The sequence below is a fragment of the Salvelinus namaycush genome, unplaced genomic scaffold (assembly GCF_016432855.1).
Source record: "Salvelinus namaycush isolate Seneca unplaced genomic scaffold, SaNama_1.0 Scaffold2499, whole genome shotgun sequence".
NCBI classification, from domain to species: domain Eukaryota; kingdom Metazoa; phylum Chordata; class Actinopteri; order Salmoniformes; family Salmonidae; genus Salvelinus; species Salvelinus namaycush.
The window spans coordinates 7,412-27,995 of NW_024059340.1; the positions used below are offsets into that span (position 1 = coordinate 7,412).

General features: G+C 43.6%; 2 protein-coding genes across 3 annotated transcripts; both read left to right on the plus strand.

Annotated features, from left to right (window-relative positions):
* Nucleotides 1–1,191: 1,191 nt before the first annotated feature.
* Nucleotides 1,192–13,213, plus strand: acsm3 (acyl-CoA synthetase medium chain family member 3). 2 transcript variants are annotated; one of them, XM_038984581.1, is made up of 14 exons: nt 1,201–1,417; nt 1,737–1,943; nt 2,429–2,639; nt 5,484–5,691; nt 6,113–6,256; nt 8,193–8,349; nt 8,683–8,762; nt 8,852–8,975; nt 9,049–9,129; nt 9,288–9,389; nt 9,751–9,878; nt 11,993–12,092; nt 12,553–12,672; nt 12,761–13,213. In XM_038984581.1, exons 2-14 carry the CDS (start codon nt 1,737–1,739, stop codon nt 12,845–12,847), a joined length of 1,749 nt encoding a protein of 582 aa, XP_038840509.1. In that variant the 5' UTR covers nt 1,201–1,417; the 3' UTR covers nt 12,848–13,213. The 2 variants fall into 2 exon arrangements, with proteins under 2 accessions (XP_038840510.1, XP_038840509.1); XM_038984582.1 differs by lacking the exons at nt 9,751–9,878; nt 11,993–12,092 and having other exon boundaries at nt 1,192–1,417.
* Nucleotides 13,214–15,625: 2,412 nt separating this feature from the next.
* map6d1 (MAP6 domain containing 1) lies at nt 15,626–17,349 on the plus strand (the record flags this gene model as incomplete). Its single annotated transcript, XM_038984583.1, has 2 exons — nt 15,626–16,152; nt 16,995–17,349. Coding segments are annotated over exons 1-2 (882 nt in total), but the record flags the coding sequence as incomplete, so codon positions are not given.
* Between the last annotated feature and the right edge of the window lie 3,235 nt (nt 17,350–20,584).

Genomic DNA, 20,584 nt, shown 5'->3' on the forward strand with positions numbered 1-20,584 from the left:
CAATATTTCTTCAGAAATAAAGACAAGTAGGCAAGTCAGAACACATACCAAGCACAAGGATGGCGTCGTCCTTCATGACATGACGCTGAAGTAGATGCTGGAACTTGGAGAAGTCTCCGAACCATTCAAAAGACTTCTCTGTCTTGTACCGCTCATCCCAGTAGTCCACGTCTTTATACCTGGAGTTACGGTCGGGTAGATACTCCATCCCCACGCTGTCCCTCACTGTACAAGGAATGAAATGATAGCTATACACAATGTATAGAAATTAAAACATAATTGATGCTTTTCTGTATAAAATGGAACATAAATTATTTTGTCAGTCACCCTTATGTTGTGAGTGGCATTGCTGAGTTGATTATAGATCAATGTAATTAACTAGACTGTTGACAGTGTTATGTTATGATGACTGCCACAGGTTGTGGCTGTGCTAGTCTAAACCAACGACAATACCACAACGTGTTTACATACAGTACTGTCTATGATAATCGCTATGTAGCCATAGCCATCTATCTATCTAGCTACATTTTACGCTGAATGCCCATGTGACATTGTAAACTCTTGTTCGCTTACGTCAGTCAGTTATGTCCTCACTTCATGCAGTTTTCATGAAAATAATTTGAATTGAAACGAAAAGAAAATATAGGCTAGCTGTTCATTGGAGCATTATCCATATTCCACGTGTTGCTCGCAGGAAACCGTCAGTCATACACTCCGCGCAAAGCATCCTGGGCAAATGATATCCCATCTAATCACATTTGAGGAACCGACACTTACAGTGTAGCAGGATCAACTGTATATGCAAATACACAATGTTTTCACTTTCATTCATTTCCGCTCCGTTTGCAATTACATGACATTAACTGTGCAGTTTTCATTTGTGTAAAACGACGAAGAAATTGTTAGGCTACATTGTGACAGATTGGGCCAGTTTGTGAGTGATGATTTAATTTAAGGACCAATGACACCGGGCAATGCAAAACGAACTCCATTGAGGGCCATCTAATCTGCACGGTAGACTAATATTTTGGACAGAAAAACACGTATTTAGTAGGCGCTATAATAACCATAAAGACTATTAATAAGCAATGTGTTTGTGGTGTCATATTACTCTCATTTTGGTCTGAAACATATTAGTGGTTTCCTTTCAATTGTTCTGTAAATAAGTAAACACGTTTTAACTGTTACATGTGCACGCCTACTTCCTGGTCGTGCAGATTTTAATAGTTCATCCGTTCAGGTCATGGAATGGACTGATCTCTCCCAGTGTCGGAGTTGAGCCGTCGTATTCCTTCCTTTTCACTCGACCCTTTCTGGAGAAATTCCTTGGGCGCCATTCCTTATTTTCAGCCCGCAGACAGAGCAACATAAACCGCAAACAACACGACGATTTGAGGTCATCTTGGAGATTTGAGAGGTAGGTTTTGAGAGGGGTTTAAATTTAGGCATGATACTTTTTAAGCATGATACTTTATGATACCTTAATGTATCAACTTTATAAGTTCTGCACTGTGTTCTTCTCTGCTTGTCAACTGTTGGCATAAAAATACTAGTTTCACAATTTGTCTCTACTGAATGGCTTTAATATAACTCGTAAGAATGTCTTCAAAGTCATTTGCATAATGCATAAAATGAGAGAAGGAGATTGTTCTTGCTCTGAACTGTATTGTTCCTGCTGCATCTACAAGTATTTTATTAAGTCAATACTTAAGTAGTGTTTTTTTCTTCATTTGCAGATGAGGGCCATTGGGAAAGTGTCCATTCAACTGAAGGCGCTCAGTATATTCCCAAGTAACTTTAAATGTCAGATCCGTGGACATAGGGTATCTCGTCCTCAAAACTTTACTGGCTATGAGAGTATCAAACAACAATACAGACCCCAGATACCAGAGTACTTCAACTTTGCAGAAGATGTGCTTGATGTGTGGGCAGAGAAAGAAAAGGTAAAGTATACCTTGTTTATCTAAACTTCAACTTCCATTGCTTGACTTGGATGGAATAGGTTTCGGTACTCGTTTTGGGTGCCAGTACTGTTTATATTTTTAGGTGCAGGAGCTCCACAATACATTGAGCTACTATTCTATAAGAGGAACAGGAGCTCAAGCAGTAGAACATTTGAGGTGCCGGTACTCAGCTCCGGGGAGCCCCTCCCCAAGTCAAGCACTGTCCGTTGCATATATTGTCACGGGGGAATGAAAAAATGGTAACACTTGACTTGAACCCTCTGACTGTGACATAGTTGTTATAACTCGTAATGACGTGTTATGTCAGTGTTATGACAGTGTTATGACAACATCATGATGACCGCCTTTAGGTAGCAGGATAGTTGACATATCATTCATATTGGCAGAGGGATATGTTCTACATTAAACTTTATGGTTTCAGATGAACTCAAATGTAAATGTGAAATCACCATTGTTTATTTCAGAAAGGAGAGAAAGCATCTAACCCGGCCTTCTGGTGGGTGAATGACAGAAAGCAGGAGGTGAGGTGGAGTTTTGAGGAGCTGGGCTTCCATTCCAGAAGACTGGCCAATGTTCTGTCAGGTGCCTGTGGTCTCAACCAGCAGGACAGGGTGTTTCTGGTACTACCTAGGGTTCCAGAGTGGTGGCTCGTCAATGTGGCCTGTCTCAGAACCGGTGAGCTAGAAAAGATCTAATCAAGAAATCCAAGACTTCATAATAGATTCAATCAGAATTGCATTGTCTAGACCAGTGATATTGAACATTTTTCAGCGGGGACCACATTCTTTTTGCCAGAATTTCTGGGGACTCAATTTTTGTCACTAGAAAATCTGGCGGCACAACCTTAAAATCGAGAAATGTTAATTTTCACATAAACAAACAAACAAACTTCAATTCATTAATTGTTCTTCTCTCTAAAGCAGTGGTTCCCAAACTTTTTATAGTCCCGTACCCCTTCAAACAGTCAACCTCCAGCTGCGTACCCCCTCTAGCATCAGGGTCAGCGCACTCTCAAATGTTGTTTCTTGCCATCATTGTAAGCCTGCCACACACACACTATACGATACATTTATTAAACATAAGAATGAGTGTGAGTTTTTGTCACAATCTGGCTCGTGGGAAGTGACAAAGAGCTCTTATAGGACCAGGGCACAAAAAATTATATGATAATCAATAATTTTGCTCTTTATTTAGCCATCTTACATATAAAACCTTATTTGTTCATCAAAAATTGTGAATAACTCACCACAGGTTAATGAAAACGGTGTGCTTGAAAGGATGCACATAACTCTGTAATGTTGGGTTGTATTGGAGAGAGTCTCAGTCTTAAATCATTTTCCACACACAGTCTGTGCCTGTATTTAGTTTTCATGCTAGTCAGGGCCGAGAATCCACTCTCACATAGGTACTTGGTTGCAAAGGGCATCAGTGTCTTAACAGCGCGATTTGCCAAGGCAAGAAACTCTGAGCGCAGCCCTATCCAGAAATCTGGCAGTGGCTTCTGATTAAATAACATTTTCACAAAACCGCTTGTTGCAATTCTGATGAGTCTCTCTTGTTCAGATATCGGTAAGTGGACTGAGGCAGGGCATGAAAGGATAACGAATCCAGTTGTTTATGTCATCCATTTCGGGAAAGTACCTGCGCATAATTGTGCACTCAGCTCACTCAGGCGCTTCACTATATCATGTTTGACATTGTCCGTAAAGCTTGAGTTCATTTGCACATAAAAAATCATACAATGATGGAAAGACCTGTGTGTTGTCCATGTTAATGCAGACAGAAAAGAGCTCCAACTTCTTAATCATAGCCTCAATTTAATCCCGCACATTGAATATAGTTGCAGAGAGTCCCTGTAATCCTAGATTAAGATCATTCAGGTGAGAAAAAACATCACCCAGATAGGCCAGTCGTGTGACAAACTCGTCATCATGCAAGCGGTCAGACAAGTGAAAATCATGGTCAGTAAGAAAACTTTAAGCTCGTCTCAATTTTTTTTAAACGTGTCAATACTTTACCCCTTGATAACCAGCGCACTTCTGTATGTTGTAAAAGTGTCACATGGTCGCTGCCCATATCATTGCATAATGCAGAAAATACACGAGAGTTCAGGGGCCTTGCTTTAACAAAGTTAACCATTTTCACTGTAGTGTTCAAACTGTCTTTCAAGCTGTCAGGCATTCCCTTGGCAGCAAGAGCCTCTCGGTGGATGCTGCAGTGTACCCAAGTGGTGTCGGGGGAAACTGCTTGCATGCGCGTTACCACTCCACTATGTCTCCCTGTCATGGCTTTTGTGCCATCAGTACAGATACCAACACATCTTGACCACCAAAGTCCATTTGATGTCACAAAGCTGTCCAGTACTTTAAAAATATAATCTCATGTTGTCCTGATTTCCAGAATAGGATGTCTTCCTTAATTGATCCCCCATAAAAGTAACGGACATATACCAGGAGCTGTGCCAGGCCCGCCACGTCTGTTGACTCATCCAGCTGTAACGCATATAATTCACTGGCTTGTATGCGAAGCAGTAATTGTTTCAAAACATCTCCTGCCGTGTCATTGATGCATCGTGAAACAGCCTGTCCTAGCCACTCCGTAGCTCACCATATAAGACACTTCTAGCCCCTTCTTATTAATGGTATCTGTTGCTTTTATACATGTCTTACTACTCAAAAGTCGTCTGTTCCCATGGCTTATTTTTCAAATTGTCATGTTTTGTTTCTAAATGTCTGCGCAAGAGTGAAGGTTTCCCGCGAGAGAGTAACGGTTAATGTGATTGGATGTTAATTATTTGACTAGGCTACCTGTATTTTACATTGTGTTGTTATTTAGCTGAACACTAGATCGTTTAATTTGATTTTTGGCAGTGAAATGAGGCTACGCAGGCGAGAAAAAAACTTCACCCAAAAGTATAGCCCCATTGGAAAATATAAAAGTACTGTTTGAAAATGTGAAGAAAATTATTTTTATTTTAAAAAATACATTTAAAAAATATATATATATATATATATATTTGGCGTACTCCCGACGGCATTGCCTTTGGGAATACATGCTCTAAGAGAACCAATAGATACATTTATTTCCTTAGTACAATTTATCTTTTTCAATAACGTTTGTATATTGTTCCCATAAAATAATCTGTACTCTTCATTTTTGGTTCCCCCCAAAATAAAACTATTTTTTATTTGGCGACCCCACTGAAATTCCCCCGGCGACCCTGACTTTGAATACCACTAGTCCAGACATAATGCTATCAGATAGCATATGTTTAGTTCAGTAAATATGTTTGGGGCAATGCAATTGAAATAGTTTTGGAGACAAGCTGCTAAATTAATAAACATTTTCAGTATAAATGCGATGCCTAGGGACGGGTGTACTATCTGACCTCCTGACCTGAACAGGAAAAATGTACAACCTTATTTTATTCCAGTGCCTTGTCATTAGCTATGACTAGGGCCCCAAGGTTTCCCTTCAGGAAAATCTCCTGTCCCTGGTAAAGTCCCATGTCCCCCACAGGAACAGTGCTGCTGCCAGGCACCTCTCAGCTGACAGCCAGGGACATCCTCCACCGGCTGCAGACCTCTGGGGCCCGCTGTGTCATCACAGACGAGTCCCTGGCCCCCCTGCTCGATACCGTGGTCTCTCAGTGCTCCAGCCTGCAGCACAAAATACTGGTGTCCCCCACCAAGAGAGAGGGCTGGAAGAACTTTGGAGATCTGGTGAGGTAAAGGTAACTTAGGTCAGCAAAAATTCCATAGACACTTATCATAGAAAGGATCATATATTTATATATTTCTTAATTCCATTATTTTACTACGTTTTTTGCTACACCCGCAATAACATCTGCTAAATATGTGTATGTGACCGATTTGATTTGGATGGGATCATAATGACTCCAGTTCACTGTGTCTGATCTATTGGTTTGGTCTGGATGGGATCATAATGACTCCAGTTCACTGTGTCTGATCTATTGGTTTGGTCTGGATGGGATCATAATGGCTCCAGTTCACTGTGTCTGATCTATTGGTTTGGTCTGGATGGGATCATAATGACTCCAGTTCACTGTGTCTGATCTATTGGTTTGGTCTATCTACATCTTGCTTGTTACTTTCAGCGTCTCTGTACTGACCAAACTCTCTCCATAGGAATGCGTCCAGCGACCATGAGTGTGTGAAGACTCGCAGTGATGACCCTATGACCATCTTCTTCACCAGTGGGACCACAGGGTCACCTAAGATGACCCAACACAGCCACAGCAGCTATGGGATAGGCCTCACTGTCAACGGAAGGTAGGTCCTCCAACATTAATCTCAGTTAACACAGATGTGTACGTAGTCTGTCCACGAGAGATTACTTCAACATAACCGTAACCACAAACACAACCACAACCATAACATAATCACAACCATAACATAACCACGCCACAACATAACATAATCACAACCCCACCACAACCATAACATAATCACAACCATAACCACGCCACAACCATAACATAATCACAACCCCGCCACAACCGTAACATAATCACAACCCCGCCACAACCGTAACATAATCACAACCACGCCACAACCATATCATAATCACAACCACACCACAACCATAACATAATCACAACCATAACATAATCACAACCATAACCACACCACAACCATAACATAACCATGCCATAACCAAAACATAATCACAACCATGCCACAACCGTAACATAATCACAACTATAACCACACCACAACCATAACATAATCACAACCCCGCCACAACCGTAACATAATCACAACCACACCACAACCATATCATAATCACAACCATAACATAATCACAACCATAACCACGCCACAACCATAACATAATCACAACCACGCCACAACCATATCATAATCACAACCACACCACAACCATAACATAATCACAACCATAACCATGCCACAATCATAACAATAATCACAACCATAACCATGCCACAATCATAACAATAATCACAACCACACCACAACCATAACATAATCACAACCATAACCATGCCACAATCATAACAATAATCACAACCATAACCACGCCACAACCATGAGATAATCAAACCATAACCACGCCACAACCATAACATAATCATAACCATAACCACGCCACAACCATAACATAATAATAACCATAACCACGCCACAACCATAACATAATCAAACCATAACCACGCCACAACCATAACATAATCATAACCATAACCACGCCACAACCATAACATAATCATAACCATAACCACGCCACAACCATAACATAATCACAACCATAACATAATCACAACCACGCCACAACCATATCATAATCACAACCACACCACAACACAACCATAACATAATCACAACCATAACCACGCCACAACCATAACATAATCACAACCATAACCATGCCACAATCACAACCATAACCACGCCATAACCATGAGATAATCAAACCATAACCACGCCACAACCATGAGATAATCAAACCATAACCACGCCACAACCATAACATAATCATAACCATAACCACGCCACAACCATAACATAATCACAACCATAACCACGCCATAACCATAACCACACCACAATTATAACATAATCACAACCATAACATAATCACAACCATAGCCACGCCACAATCATAACAATAATTACAACCATAACCATAACATAATCACAACCATAACATAATCACAACCATAACATAATCACAACCATAACATAATCACAACCATAACCACGCCATAACCACGCCACAACCATAACATAATCACAAACATAACCATAACCACGCCACAACCATAACATAATCACAACCATAACATAACCACGCCACAACCATAACATAATCACAACCATAACCATAATCACAACCATAACATAACCACGCCACAACCATAACATGGGTTGAACTTAGATTGCACTGACTCTAATTGCTGTTGTGAAAGCAGCAGCTACTCTTCCTGGGGTCCACACAGAACATGAACCATGACATAATACATGAACCATGACATAATACATGAACCATGACATAATACATGAACCATGACATAATACCCATTGAACTGAAACCTAATTGGGGTTTATCTCCGTCCTACTCCCTCTCTCCTTCCTTCCCTCCCTCCCTGTCTCCTTCCCTCCCTCTCTCCCTCCCTCCCTCTCTCTCTCCCTCCCTCCCTCCCTCCCTCCCTCCCTCCCTCCCTCCCTCTCTCCTGTCTGTGTGGAGGTACTGGTTGGACCTGACGGAGAGGGATGTCTTGTGGAACACATCTGATACAGGCTGGGCCAAGTCTGCCTGGAGTAGTGTCTATGCCCCCTGGATCCAGGGAGCCTGTGTCTTCATCCACCATATGCCCCGCTTCGACAGTCACACTGTACTAGAGGTGTGTGTGTGTGTGTTTTGTGTGTGTGTGTGTGTGTGTGTGGTGTGTGTGTGTGGTGTGTGTGTGTGGTGTGTTCATACACCATATGGTCTGAAAACAACACCTATTCCCTTACATCTTTGATGTCAGCACATCTGAGGGAAGTGGATCGCTTCAGATCTGCAGGCACTGCATTTGACCACTAGAGGGCCCTGCATGTCCATTCTCACTCCATAGAACCCCTCTGTGTCTTCCACTGCAGGTGTGTCGTGGCTAGGTTAATACTGAATGTAGTGGGGAAATGTTATTTCATGTCATTACAGATACTGATATTTCATGTGTTTTTCTTTGAAGACTCTGTCCAGCTACCCCATATCCACATTCTGCACGGCTCCGACTGCTTATCGAATGCTAGTACAAGAGGACATGTCCAGGTATTTGCTTACACACTGATTAAATAAGGGCTCCTTTTTAGTTTACAACCAAATCGTTATTCACATCTGAGACATCTCTTTTTTTTCAGTTATAATTTCAGCAACTTGCAGCATTGTTTGTGTGCTGGTGAACCCATCAACCCAGAGGTGATGGGAAAGTGGAGGAATGCCACTGGACTGGACATCTACGAAGGATATGGACAAACTGAAACTGTGAGTTAAGTTAGAGGTGATAAAAGGTTGCCCAGAGAATGGTGTCTTAGCTTCTCTGTCATTTCACTTCCAGGTACTGATAGCTGGTACTTTTAAGGGCATGAAGATCAAAGCCGGGGCTTTTGGGAAGGCTTCACCAGAGTATGATGTGCAGGTATATGCAGTCGACAGACAACAGTGTGGAAGATTATCCAAGTCATTCATTCGTGTAATGTGTGCTAAACCATCAGCATTAACCAATGTGTAATCAATAAAGTTTCCACGTTTTGATACAAACTGCGGACATTGGCAGCATTTGTGTTCCTATCTCAGGTCGTAGATGAAGCCGGTAATGTCTTGCCCAGAGGAGTGGAGGGGAACCTTGGTATCAGAGTGAAACCACACAAGCCCTTTTCCCTGTTTACTGAATACACAGTATGTACGCCCACTTCACTGCAAGTCAACTAGCCACTTGGTCTCCCTGTCTGTTTTCTTCCAATAGCAATTGATGAAATATCCACATCATTGATTGTTATTTTATTTAACTAAGCATGTCAGTTAAGAACAAATTCTTATTTACAATGACGGCCTACACCGGAAGACGCAGGGCCAATTGTGCTCCGCCCTATGGGACTCCCAATCACAGCTGGTTGTGATACAGCCTGGATTGATTGATTGATTGACTGACTGACTAGTCCTTGAATTTGATATTGATTTGAACCTTCTGAAATACGTTGAGACTTGGTTTGTTTCCTTGCATCTTAATATTGTACTATTTGTATACACGTCTATGCAGGGTGACCCTGATCGAACAGCAGAGTGCTATGTTGGGGACTTCTACCTGACTGGAGACAGGGGTGTCATGGATGAGGACGACTACTTGTGGTTCGTGGGTCGAGCTGATGACGTCATCCTGTCAGCTGGGTAACACTACGGTCGACTTCCTGCCCAGGCCTTGCCTTCCTGCCCAACCAATGGTTGCGTGCCACATCATCGACTGTGCAGTTGGGAATTAGATTGCTATGTCATTATGCTGTGTTCGTAACCAAGTGGGAGGTGGGAATTTACCAGTTGGGAATTAGATTGCTATGTCATTATGCTGTGTTCGTAACCAAGTGGGAGGTGGGAATTTACCAGTTGTGAAGTTGTAAATACCAGTTGGATGCGTTCACGTGCTTTGAACTTGTTGAGAAACACTGATTGGCTAATGGCCAAATAGCTGAGTAAACACTAAACTAAAAATACAGTTATCATGCTTGTAAACAAATTATAGTTTTCAAAAACGATATTAATACATTGTTTTTATAAATAATGTTTTGTTGTTGCATTTAACTGCCGAAAATGCTGTTATCGAGGTCGTTTCCTTAGGAGATGAGGTCAGAGGTCACTATGTGGGAGCTCAGGATGATAGTTTCCCACTAGTAATTACCAGTTGGAGGGCCGTTCAACATTTCTCCCAGTTTTATGTGTAAATTCCCACTTTCCTGTTCATTACGAACGCAGCGTTAGCTGACATGTTAAATACCTATCCAGGCGTTGTAAGATCTGCCATGTCTCAGCAATGTAGTCGGGCAGGAAATCAACCTATATCTATACCTATATCTATGGGGCACAAAGGTCAATTTAAAGTTCTTCTCAGTCCATGAATAAGCTCAATCTGAGTCTGGAAAACTGAACAAAAATGTTTAATTGACTATCACCCTATTCGCCCGGGACTAGTATTACTAGAGAACGTTGGTTATGTAATTATTACTCCAGAATGTCCGTTATTCCAAAGGACAATTCGGACAGGATTAGTTTTTTCCAAACTGGCCCCTGTAATTATGACTTTTTTTCAATAAATTGACAGTTATGACGGAAGCCTGTAGGTTTTTATTCTAGGTGTGGAGATATTTCAACATGTCCAGGTGATACAGGCACACTGATAACTCCAGCTTGGTTCCCAAGTTTCTAAACCAGCTTTGGTGTAGTGTCGCCATAATATTTGAATTGAGGAAGTGTCATCATAATCATTAGAATATTTCAGCAATCTGTAGTACTTCCTAAATGCCCCCCAGCCTTCAGATGGGAGCTAAACAGTGCACTTGCACCTGAGATGTGTTTTAAGACTATGAATGAGAAAGTTAACTTATCATTTCCAAATGTTTAGGTCAGTTCTATGCTGCTTTGCGATCTATTAACAGCAACTTTTGCATCAAATAGGCCCAATATTTTTTTACAGATGCATTTGACAATATTCAATTCATAATCACAAAAGATATAAACCAAAGCATTCACTGTGAAAGTTGATACATGTAGGCCATTTATATAACTTATGCGGAGCACTTATTTATGGAATCAGTTATCGTTTTCTTACTCAAACCGCGAGCGAGCAACCTCTGTCAAACTCAGACATTTCTCTCAAAACACAGGGAAGTCGATTCGCACAGGACTAGCGTCTTCCGAGGACCTTGGAGTTCGCCAAAAAACAGTAGGTGATTCTGGCTGGGATTGTTACTCTCCTGCCATGTAAAAATTACTGCCATGGCAGATTCGGACGGGACTAAAATTACAAATGTGGTGTTTTGTGCTCGTGCATATAATTACATTACACGACCTCCCCTAGTAAAACTAATCCTGTCTGAATAGGACTAAAGTCTGGGTTGGTTGTTTAGGTACCGTATTCATAGTAAAACTAATCCTGTCTGAATAGGACAAAAGTCTGGGTTGGTTGTTTAGGTACCGTATTCATAGTAAAACTAATCCTGTCTGAATAGGACTAAAGTCTAGGTTGGTTGTTTAGGTACCATATTCGTAGTAAAACTAATCCTGTCTGAATAGGACTAAAGTCTGGGTTGGTTGTTTAGGTACCGTATTCGTAGTAAAACTAATCCTGTCTGAATAGGACTAAAGTCTGGGTTGGTTGTTTAGGTACCGTATTCGTAGTAAAACTAATCCTGTCTGAATAGCACTAAAGTCTGGGTTGGTTGTTTAGGTACCGTATTCGTAGTAAAACGAATACTGTCTGAATAGCACTAAAGTCTGGGTTGGTTGTTTAGGTACCGTATTGGTCCATTTGAGGTGGAGAACGCTTTGATTGAACACCAGGCTGTGGCTGAGTCAGCCGTGGTCAGCAGCCCTGACCCTATCAGAGGAGAGGTACAGTATGGATGGATCAATCAAATCCATTAAAGTAATAGGTCATCCTCATCCAGAATCAAAGCCGTCAGATGATGTCAGAGCTCAGAAGTTGTTAGACTATGGACTATCTTGTTGGTTATATCTCTATAAATGAACCTATATTGGCTTCAATCCCAAAATCATTCGTAGCGACTGCACTATAATTGGGCTCCCGAGTGGCGCAGCAGTCTAAGGCACTGTATCTCAGTGCTAGAGGCATCACTACAGACCCTGGTTCGATTCCAGGCTGTATCACAACTGGCGGTGATTGGGAGTCCCATAGGGCGGCGCACAATTGGGCCAGCGTCGTCCAGGTTTGGCCGTCGTTGTAAATAAGAATTTGTTCTTCACTGACTTGCCTAGTTAAATAAAGGTTAAATAAAGGTTAAATAAAAGTTACATAAAACAATGCAGTTTAATATGTCATCCATCTTTCCAGGTTGTGAAGGCATTTGTTGTTCTAACAGCAGAGTACAAATCTCAAGATCAAGATCAACTTAAGAAAAAATTACAGACGCATGTGAAGAAAGTTACTGCACCGTACAAGTATCCACGCAAGGTAAGTGTTATTCTTTTGTTGAAAAAAAACTTGATCAATATCTATTAGAAGGCAAAATAAGGTATTTAGACTTTTCTCATCTTCACAGATAGAGTTTGTGGAACAGCTACCAAAGACAGTTAGTGGTAAAATCAGAAGAGTGGAGCTAAGGAACAAAGAATGGGGAAGATCCTGAATGGGTTGAGGATCATCTGTTGTACTGTTGTTGTTGGAACAGTGACGAGAAGGCAGTCGGTTTCTGTCTTTTCCGACTAGCACCGACTTTGCTGATAACTACTTCATTGAGGAAAAATGTACTTACTGTGACGGTGATATGTGGTTGTCTCACCCAGCTATCTTAAGATGAATGCACTAACTGTAAGTTGCTCTGGATAAGAGCGACTGGTAAATTACTCAAATTAAAATGTAAAATGAATCAAAACATCTGTGAAATGAATGGCACGTCTTTTTCTATTTGTCTCCATCATTGCATGAATAGCTACTTCACATTGGTATGAATGGAAAAAACTTGAAGAATAAACTTTTGATTCAGTATATTACAGCACTGTGTGTGTGTACGTGCATGTGTTATTCCGTGAACAGCAGCAGTGATTTACTAGACAAATTAAGGCCCAAAGCAAAGTGATAATATTGAGAAAATAAACATCTATTCCTGTACAAACCTCTTTTGATTATCCCATGATCCTCGGAGGTCTTCAACTGAAGATTCTAGTTCTCTGCATGTTCTGCTTCACACACTTGTTGGTGTTGATTACAGTGTGCAGTCCAGGTAGACCCCTGGGTACTGGAGCATACCACAGCCCACGCCCCAGGACACCACCCCTAACAGCATGGTACGACACACCAGAGGCCAACCTGAGTCCCCCTACAGAAGAGAGAGACTGGCCCTGTGTGAATACTTTAATGTGATGTACATGTCTTTTCTCTCTTGTCTAGTTTCTAATCTGTAGGTCATTAGCTAAGTGGAAGCAAGATTTCCTATCTTATCTCAATCAGTACATCCTTCTCAGGGACCGGGCCATTGATTTAGTGGCAATCCGTGATTCAAACTGAGTTTCCCAGTGTGTGAGTGGCCTGTACCTTGATCAACTGGTTTTAAATGACGTGGGTCTGCAGATATGGCCCTCCCGAATCTTCTGACCCCTCACCAACGATCCCTCACTGCCCAGGTCCACCGTCATCCTCTGCCCCCTCACCAACGATCCCTCACTACCCAGGTCCACCGTCATCCTCTGACCCCTCACCAACGATCCCTCACTGCCCAGGTCCACCGTCATCCTCTGACCCCTCACCAACGATCCCTCACTGCCCAGGTCCACCGTCATCCTCTGACCCCTCACCAACGAGCCCTCACTGCCCAGGTCCACCGTCATCCTCTGACCCCTCACCAACGAGCCCTCACTGCCCAGGTCCACCGTCATCCTCTGACCCCTCACCAACGATCCCTCACTGCCCAGGTCCACCGTCATCCTCTGACCCCTCACCAACGAGCCCTCACTGCCCAGGTCCACCGTCATCCTCTGACCCCTCACCAACGAGCCCTCACTGCCCAGGTCCACCGTCATCCTCTGACCCCTCACCAACGAGCCCTCACTGCCCAGGTCCACCGTCATCCTCTGACCCCTCACCAACGAGCCCTCACTGCCCAGGTCCACCGTCATCCTCTGACCCCTCACCAACGAGCCCTCACTGCCCAGGTCCACCGTCATCCTCTGACCCCTCACCAACGAGCCCTCACTGCCCAGGTCCACCGTCATCCTCTGACCCCTCACCAACAAGCCCTCACTGCCCAGGTCCACCATCATCCTGGAGGGTCTTTGGGTTTGGAGAAAAGCATATCAGAATGTAGAGGGACATGGAAAGTTAAGCTTGAACCAGTAACCCAGCATTTAAAGGGCAAGCACACTGCCTCCTGTGCCATAAATCCCAGTCTTCTTGGCAGGGACCATACGATGCCATACATACAGACTCACAGTACATAGCAGTGTGCAGCAGAGAGGACCCAACGCAGACGAATCAGGGCTCCACCGCACTGGGAGGTTTTCTAACGGAACGAGCTGACTGCAATTACTCACTTACATTTTTTGTATGTTTTTATTTAACCTTTATTTAACTAAGCAAGTCAGTTAAGAACAAACTCTTCTTTACAATGACGGCCTAACCCGGACGATGCTGGGCCAATTGTGCGCCGCCCTATGGGACTCCCAATCACGGCCGGATGTGACACAGCCTGGTTAAAGAAGCCTTGTCAGAGCTGTGATGTGATTTACGTCTATACTTCAAGTTTACACCATATAGCCTCCAGCCTAATGTCAATTTCAGGTGTATGTTCAGAGAGCCACAGCCTACATGAGTTTGATTAGTAATAATGGGTTGTGCTGTGCATGATGGAACCCTTATGTAAACTACAGGTTTGGAATGAGAGAGAATACAGATTTCTGCTGAAATGAAAAAAGTGAACCTGAATAGCAATAGCACCGTTTTTCTCTCTGTTCTAGGTAGGCAGGCTTCCTGTGTGCATTAAGACACCTTGGAACTGGTGTCGGATATGGCTTAGAAAATCTATGTCAATCTAGGGATGAGAAATGCGTTTCCGAATTATCCCATTGTCCCAACTGTTACACCGAGAAGATGTAACGACTGCTAGCTGTCTTATGTAACGATACCGAACATAACATCATACTAATTTTGGTGTCTTGGATTTACGTTTACTATGTTACGTCTAGTCTATGATGACAGCTTTTCGACAGCGCACTTGCTGCTCTGCTCCATCCTGGCATTCCAGAGTGGTGGCATGGAGGACAGCACGCTCGCGCAGGTTTCCAGGAACGGGCACACACAAGGCGGCACTTCTGAATGTAGCTAACATTGGATTTGATGTGTTTGTTCCTTATTTAATTTGTTCTCATTTTCTTTGATTAGTCTATTACTTTTTTACTTGAACCAAATCGCCATGGCTTGGCCGTGCATAAGCAGAGTGTGCTGTCTGGCTCGGTTTTGGAACCAGTTTGATAAATCCGATCTTTCATTGCCACTGACCATCCAGAATTACTCAGACATCGCCGACCAAGAGGTGCGATCCGTCACCAGGCAGGTACCGACGGACCGGGTTCTGACGCACAACTATTCTACTCCGGGCCACCGCGGATCCCCCCAGACACCGGGAGATGCCCCGGGCACCCGGAGATCATTGAGAGGCCGGAGGGAAGCCAACTTCAAACCCCGGGAGGACTACCACCGACCCGGCGTGCCGTTCTCGAGTGTTACCCAGTACAAGCAGGATTACAAAGCCTGGCCTATTCCGAAGAAGGAGAATTTCCCCTGGATTAGCAATTGTGGGAAAGGGGGCAACGTTGGTTCGGATAGCCCAGTAAACAGTTACCCCAATGCGAGCCAGACGAGAGGGGAGAGGGGGGAGAGAGAGGAGCTGGGCATGAGGTGGGGGGAGCAGGGGACGGGAACAGCTAAAAGCTCTCACAGGTAGGCTCCATCACTCTGACGCTGTCCTTTCAGAACCGTTCTGTTACTTTCATTTCAGCACCTGGAGCTGTCCACTCTCTCATAAATCATTGATAACTGCGCTCTAACCTAACGATTTCATTAGTCTGCTTCAAGTTATTGTTTTCTGAAATTCGTTAAATAATTGTTATTCATGTACAGTGGGCTGTTGGCACAAATGTCATCTGCAGTTTGTATAATTATGCAATAGCTTTTGAACGGAAATTGCCACCAGGCTAGGTCTTGCAGTTCAGTGTGTGTGTGTGTGCGTGCATTCATGCAAAATACATTAGATGCATTGTGTCATGCTACAGAAATAACCAATAGTTTTAATCTGAACAGTAGGCAGCTGCTAAAATAGAAACACAGCAAAACGCTTTCAATTATTAATAAACTCACACACATTTGATATCCCCTTGATTGGAGTGCATGTTAAAAGACCAAATTAAAGCGTTTCTGCAGCTTGATAATCCTCAACATCCAATGATGTTTCTTTATGATGACAGCATGCCCCGCCCCATTCTCATTTCCCAGAAGCACTGAGCTGAAATCTCATGCGTCATTACCAGAAGGCCCCTGTACTGCTCTGCTCGAATCCCAATGGACATCATTACCATTAATCGATGATAAGCCTGATTAGCTTGTTTATGCTTTGGTTCGTCTGATTTACACAACAATAGAGAATTTGAACAATTTTTTATGTAAAATAGCCGACAGTATAGAGAGCATAAAGCCAATGGACAAAACTTTTGCAGTGTTTGTAAAATAACAATTATTTTCAGACCATGGGAGCGCTCCCTTACACTTCCCTCTCCTCCTTGTAGACAGGAGTACCGGCCTTGGACGGGGGCAAGACCAGCCAAGACCACTAGGAAACAACGCCCCCCTGCCCCGTACGCCAGCCCCCGGTCGGGGGTCTCTCACCTCCCTAATGAGACCAGCTACCAGGCCGCCTACAGCGGAGCCGGGGAGGCTTTCAGACACACAGAGCTTCACCAGAGGGACCATAATACCTCCACCGCTGGGCTGCCAACCACCACCTCCATCTCCACTGTCCCCAAGACCACTGTAACCCTACTCCAGCCTTCCTCCACCACTACCACCCCTATCACCAGCACCGGCCTCCAGCAGAGCAGCCTGCCAGAGAGACCCAACCTCAGTATAGGGACCATGGGAGAGGTGAGACAGAGGACAGAGTTTCACAGTTTTCAGGGCATAAATCCATATTTTTCCAATGTTATTCAAAATGGTCTGAATCCTTGAGATGAGCAAAGTCTTAGTGGCAGCACCCCGTTCTATAGAAGTCATTGTACACATCTGTGATGATGCCATATTCATTAGGTAGTACTATTTCAAAGGCAAAGTCACTTGAAAGACATAGAATAGACACTGTAGAGACACAAAGACACTGTGTGGGGAACATAGGGTAAGGGTATGGTTAGGGACATAGCCATTGTTCCAGCCTGGTCCCAGGTGTTCCCCGTGGTGCTGAGGCATCTCTAAGAGGTGATACTGTGATCCTGTTCTGTCCTAAAGCTGGTCAATGTGTCCCAGCTGTTTCAGATTATGACGCAAACTGCCAGGCCTATGACATTGACCTGGTTAGAGAGGAGCAGGGATTACATACAGAGAAAAGAAAGTCAATAATATTCAGATATTTGGACAATTAGGATTTGGAGACTCAAATCACAGAGGTTTTGTGTCAGAGTGGGTTCAGGTGGAGAGAGAGAGAGGCGAGGTGAGAGAGAGAGGCGAGGTGAGAGAGAGAAGTACTGTAATTCTTTCCTGTTTTGATCCCAGCCCGCCCCCTGTTCTCTCCCTGGGGTAGTTCAAGGCAGACGTTGTGTGACAGGGAGTGGAACTCTTTAGGGAATCTCCTGGGGTTTAATGCCATCCCACCTGCCCCGCTCCTCCGTGCCATCTGCCAGCGGCGAGTAGGAGAGAACGGGCTGAGCCGACTCGGCTTTCTGCTTTCACTGACTGTCGTCTATGCCAGAGAGATTAAAGAAAGAAGAAACTCCTGCACACTGCTTGCCAGGAATTTTTCAGTTTTAAATTTAATAGCAAGTTGAAACAAAAAAAAAGTGAAACTTTGAAAGCAAGCACTGTGGAGGAAAGTCTTTTTTTGAACCTTGTTTTATAAATATTCCAGCGTACCTGAGTGTCAGAGCTGTAGATGTGCCGCTACATCTCTTTTCAGGAGCAGAGAGAAAGAAAATAAGAGGGAAGAAGATTCTTTCCGGTCAGTTCAAACTTTCTTTGGATGTTGGGTAACATTTTCTAAAAGCAAAAACATGCTCAACTATGGCTCCCCAAAAAGCCACGATTAAACTTATTAAACATTTCGGCCAGTCACATGGGAGAACATGTTTTAGCCTCCAAATCAGATATAGAAGGCCAGTGCATAGCCAGTCTAAGCCAAATGTTGTAGAATGCCAGTACAACAGTGTTTGACAGGCCACAGGGTTTAATAATATGAGACATGTCATCTGTAGGTCATAGTCTATTAATTACCATGGCCCAGAAATCAGTGTGAGATGTGTGTGTTCAGCGTGAGATGTGTGTGGTCAGGGTGAGATGGGTGTGGTCAGGGTGAGATGGGTGTGGTCAGGGTGAGATGGGTGTGGTCAGGGTGAGATGTGTGTGTTCAGCGTGAGATGTGTGTGTTCAGCGTGAGATGTGTGTGTTCAGCGTGAGATGTGTGTGGTCAGGGTGAGAGGTGTGTACGTGTGTGGTCAGGGTGCAGGCAGGGAAAGGTACAACTCTATAGATGGCTGCTATGTAAGATCTGTTTCCCAAAATAAATCGGGTGCAAAGGATTTAACTCCTGCCCTGAAAAGTAGACATTAGATACGAACTACAGGCTATCCGCTATGGTCATCATATTGGACCCTCTCTCTGTACAGCCCCTCACCCATCCACCAAGCCCTACCTCAGTGTACCGCCCCCTCTACCTACTGACAACAACCTAGTGCTCTATTGTTTTTATCCTTCTCTGAGCAATCTGCCAACACAACGCAAAACCCAGGGGATTGATATTAAACAATACAGTCCAAGCCCCCACCCACTGAGCTCTCTGACCAAGCCCCCACCCACTGAGCTCTCTGACCAAGCCTCCACCCACTGAGCTCTCTGACCAAGCCCCCACCCACTGAGCTCTCTGACCAAGCCCCCACCCACTGAACTCTCTGACCAAGCCTCCACCCACTGAGCTCTCTGACCAAGCCCCCACCCACTGAGCTCTCTGACCAAGCCCCCACCCACTGAGCTCTCTGACCAAGCCCCCACCCACTGAGCTCTCTGACCAAGCCCCTACCCACTGAGCTCTCTGACCAAGCCCCCACCCACTGAGCTCTCTGACCAAGCCCCCAGGCACGCACACATCCACTTGATCCGCATTCTTCATAGCATTCACCCATCCATCACGGGAATTAATACTGAAGTCCTCATTATGCTTTTGAAAACAAAATCAATAAACTTTATTATGGAGAGGGAGAGAGTGATATACACTACCGTTCAAAAGTTTGGGGTCCCTTGTTTTTGAAAGAAAAGCACATTTTTTATCCATTTAAAATAACATCAAATTGATCAGAGTGTAGACATTGTCAATGTTGTAAATGACTATTGTAGCTGGAAACGGTTGATTTTTAATGGAATATCTACATAGGCGTACAGAGGCCCATAATCAAAAACCATCAGTCCTGTGTTCCAATGGCACGTTGTGTTAGCTAATCCAAGTTTATCATTTTAAAAGGCTAATTGATATTTAGAAAACCCTTTGCAATTATGTTAGCACAGCTGAAAACTGTTGTTCTGATTAAAGAAGCAATAAAACTGGCCTTCTTTAGACTAGTTGAGTATCTGGAGCATCATTATTTGTGGGTTCGATTACAGGCTCAAAATGGCCAGAAACAAAGAACTTTCTTCTGAAACTCATCATTCTATTCTTGTTCTGAGAAATGAAGGCTATTCCATGCAAGAAATTGCCAAGAAACTGAAGATCTCGTACAACGCTGTGTACTACTCCCTTCACAGAACAGCGCAAACTGGCTCTAACCAGAATAGAAAAAGGAGTGGGAGGCCCCGGTGCACAACTGAGCAAGAGGACAAGTACATTAGAGTGTCTAGTTTGAGAAACAGACTCGTCACAAGTCCTCAACTGGCAGCTTCATTAAATAGTACCCGCAAAACACCAGTATCAACGTCAACAGTGAAGAGGCGACTCCAGGATGCTGGCCTTCTAGGCAGAGTTGCAAAGAAAAAGCCATATCTCAGACTGGCCAATAAAAATAAAATATTAAGATGAGCATAAGAACACAGACACTGGATAGAGGAAGATTGGATAAACGTGTTATTGACAGACAAATCTAAGTTTGAGGTGTTCGGATCACAAAGAAGAACATTCGTGAGATGC

What these genes read in the sequence shown, in the direction of transcription:
- acsm3 (XM_038984581.1), top strand. Translation starts at nt 1,737, where the DNA reads ATGAGGGCCATTGGGAAAGTGTCCATTCAACTGAAGGCGCTCAGTATA. An exon ending in CACCAGAGTATGATGTGCAG is followed by an intron (nt 9,130 to 9,287) that starts GTATATGCAGTC and finishes TTCCTATCTCAG; the next exon opens with GTCGTAGATGAAGCCGGTAA. An exon ending in CGTACAAGTATCCACGCAAG is followed by an intron (nt 12,673 to 12,760) that starts GTAAGTGTTATT and finishes TCATCTTCACAG; the next exon opens with ATAGAGTTTGTGGAACAGCT.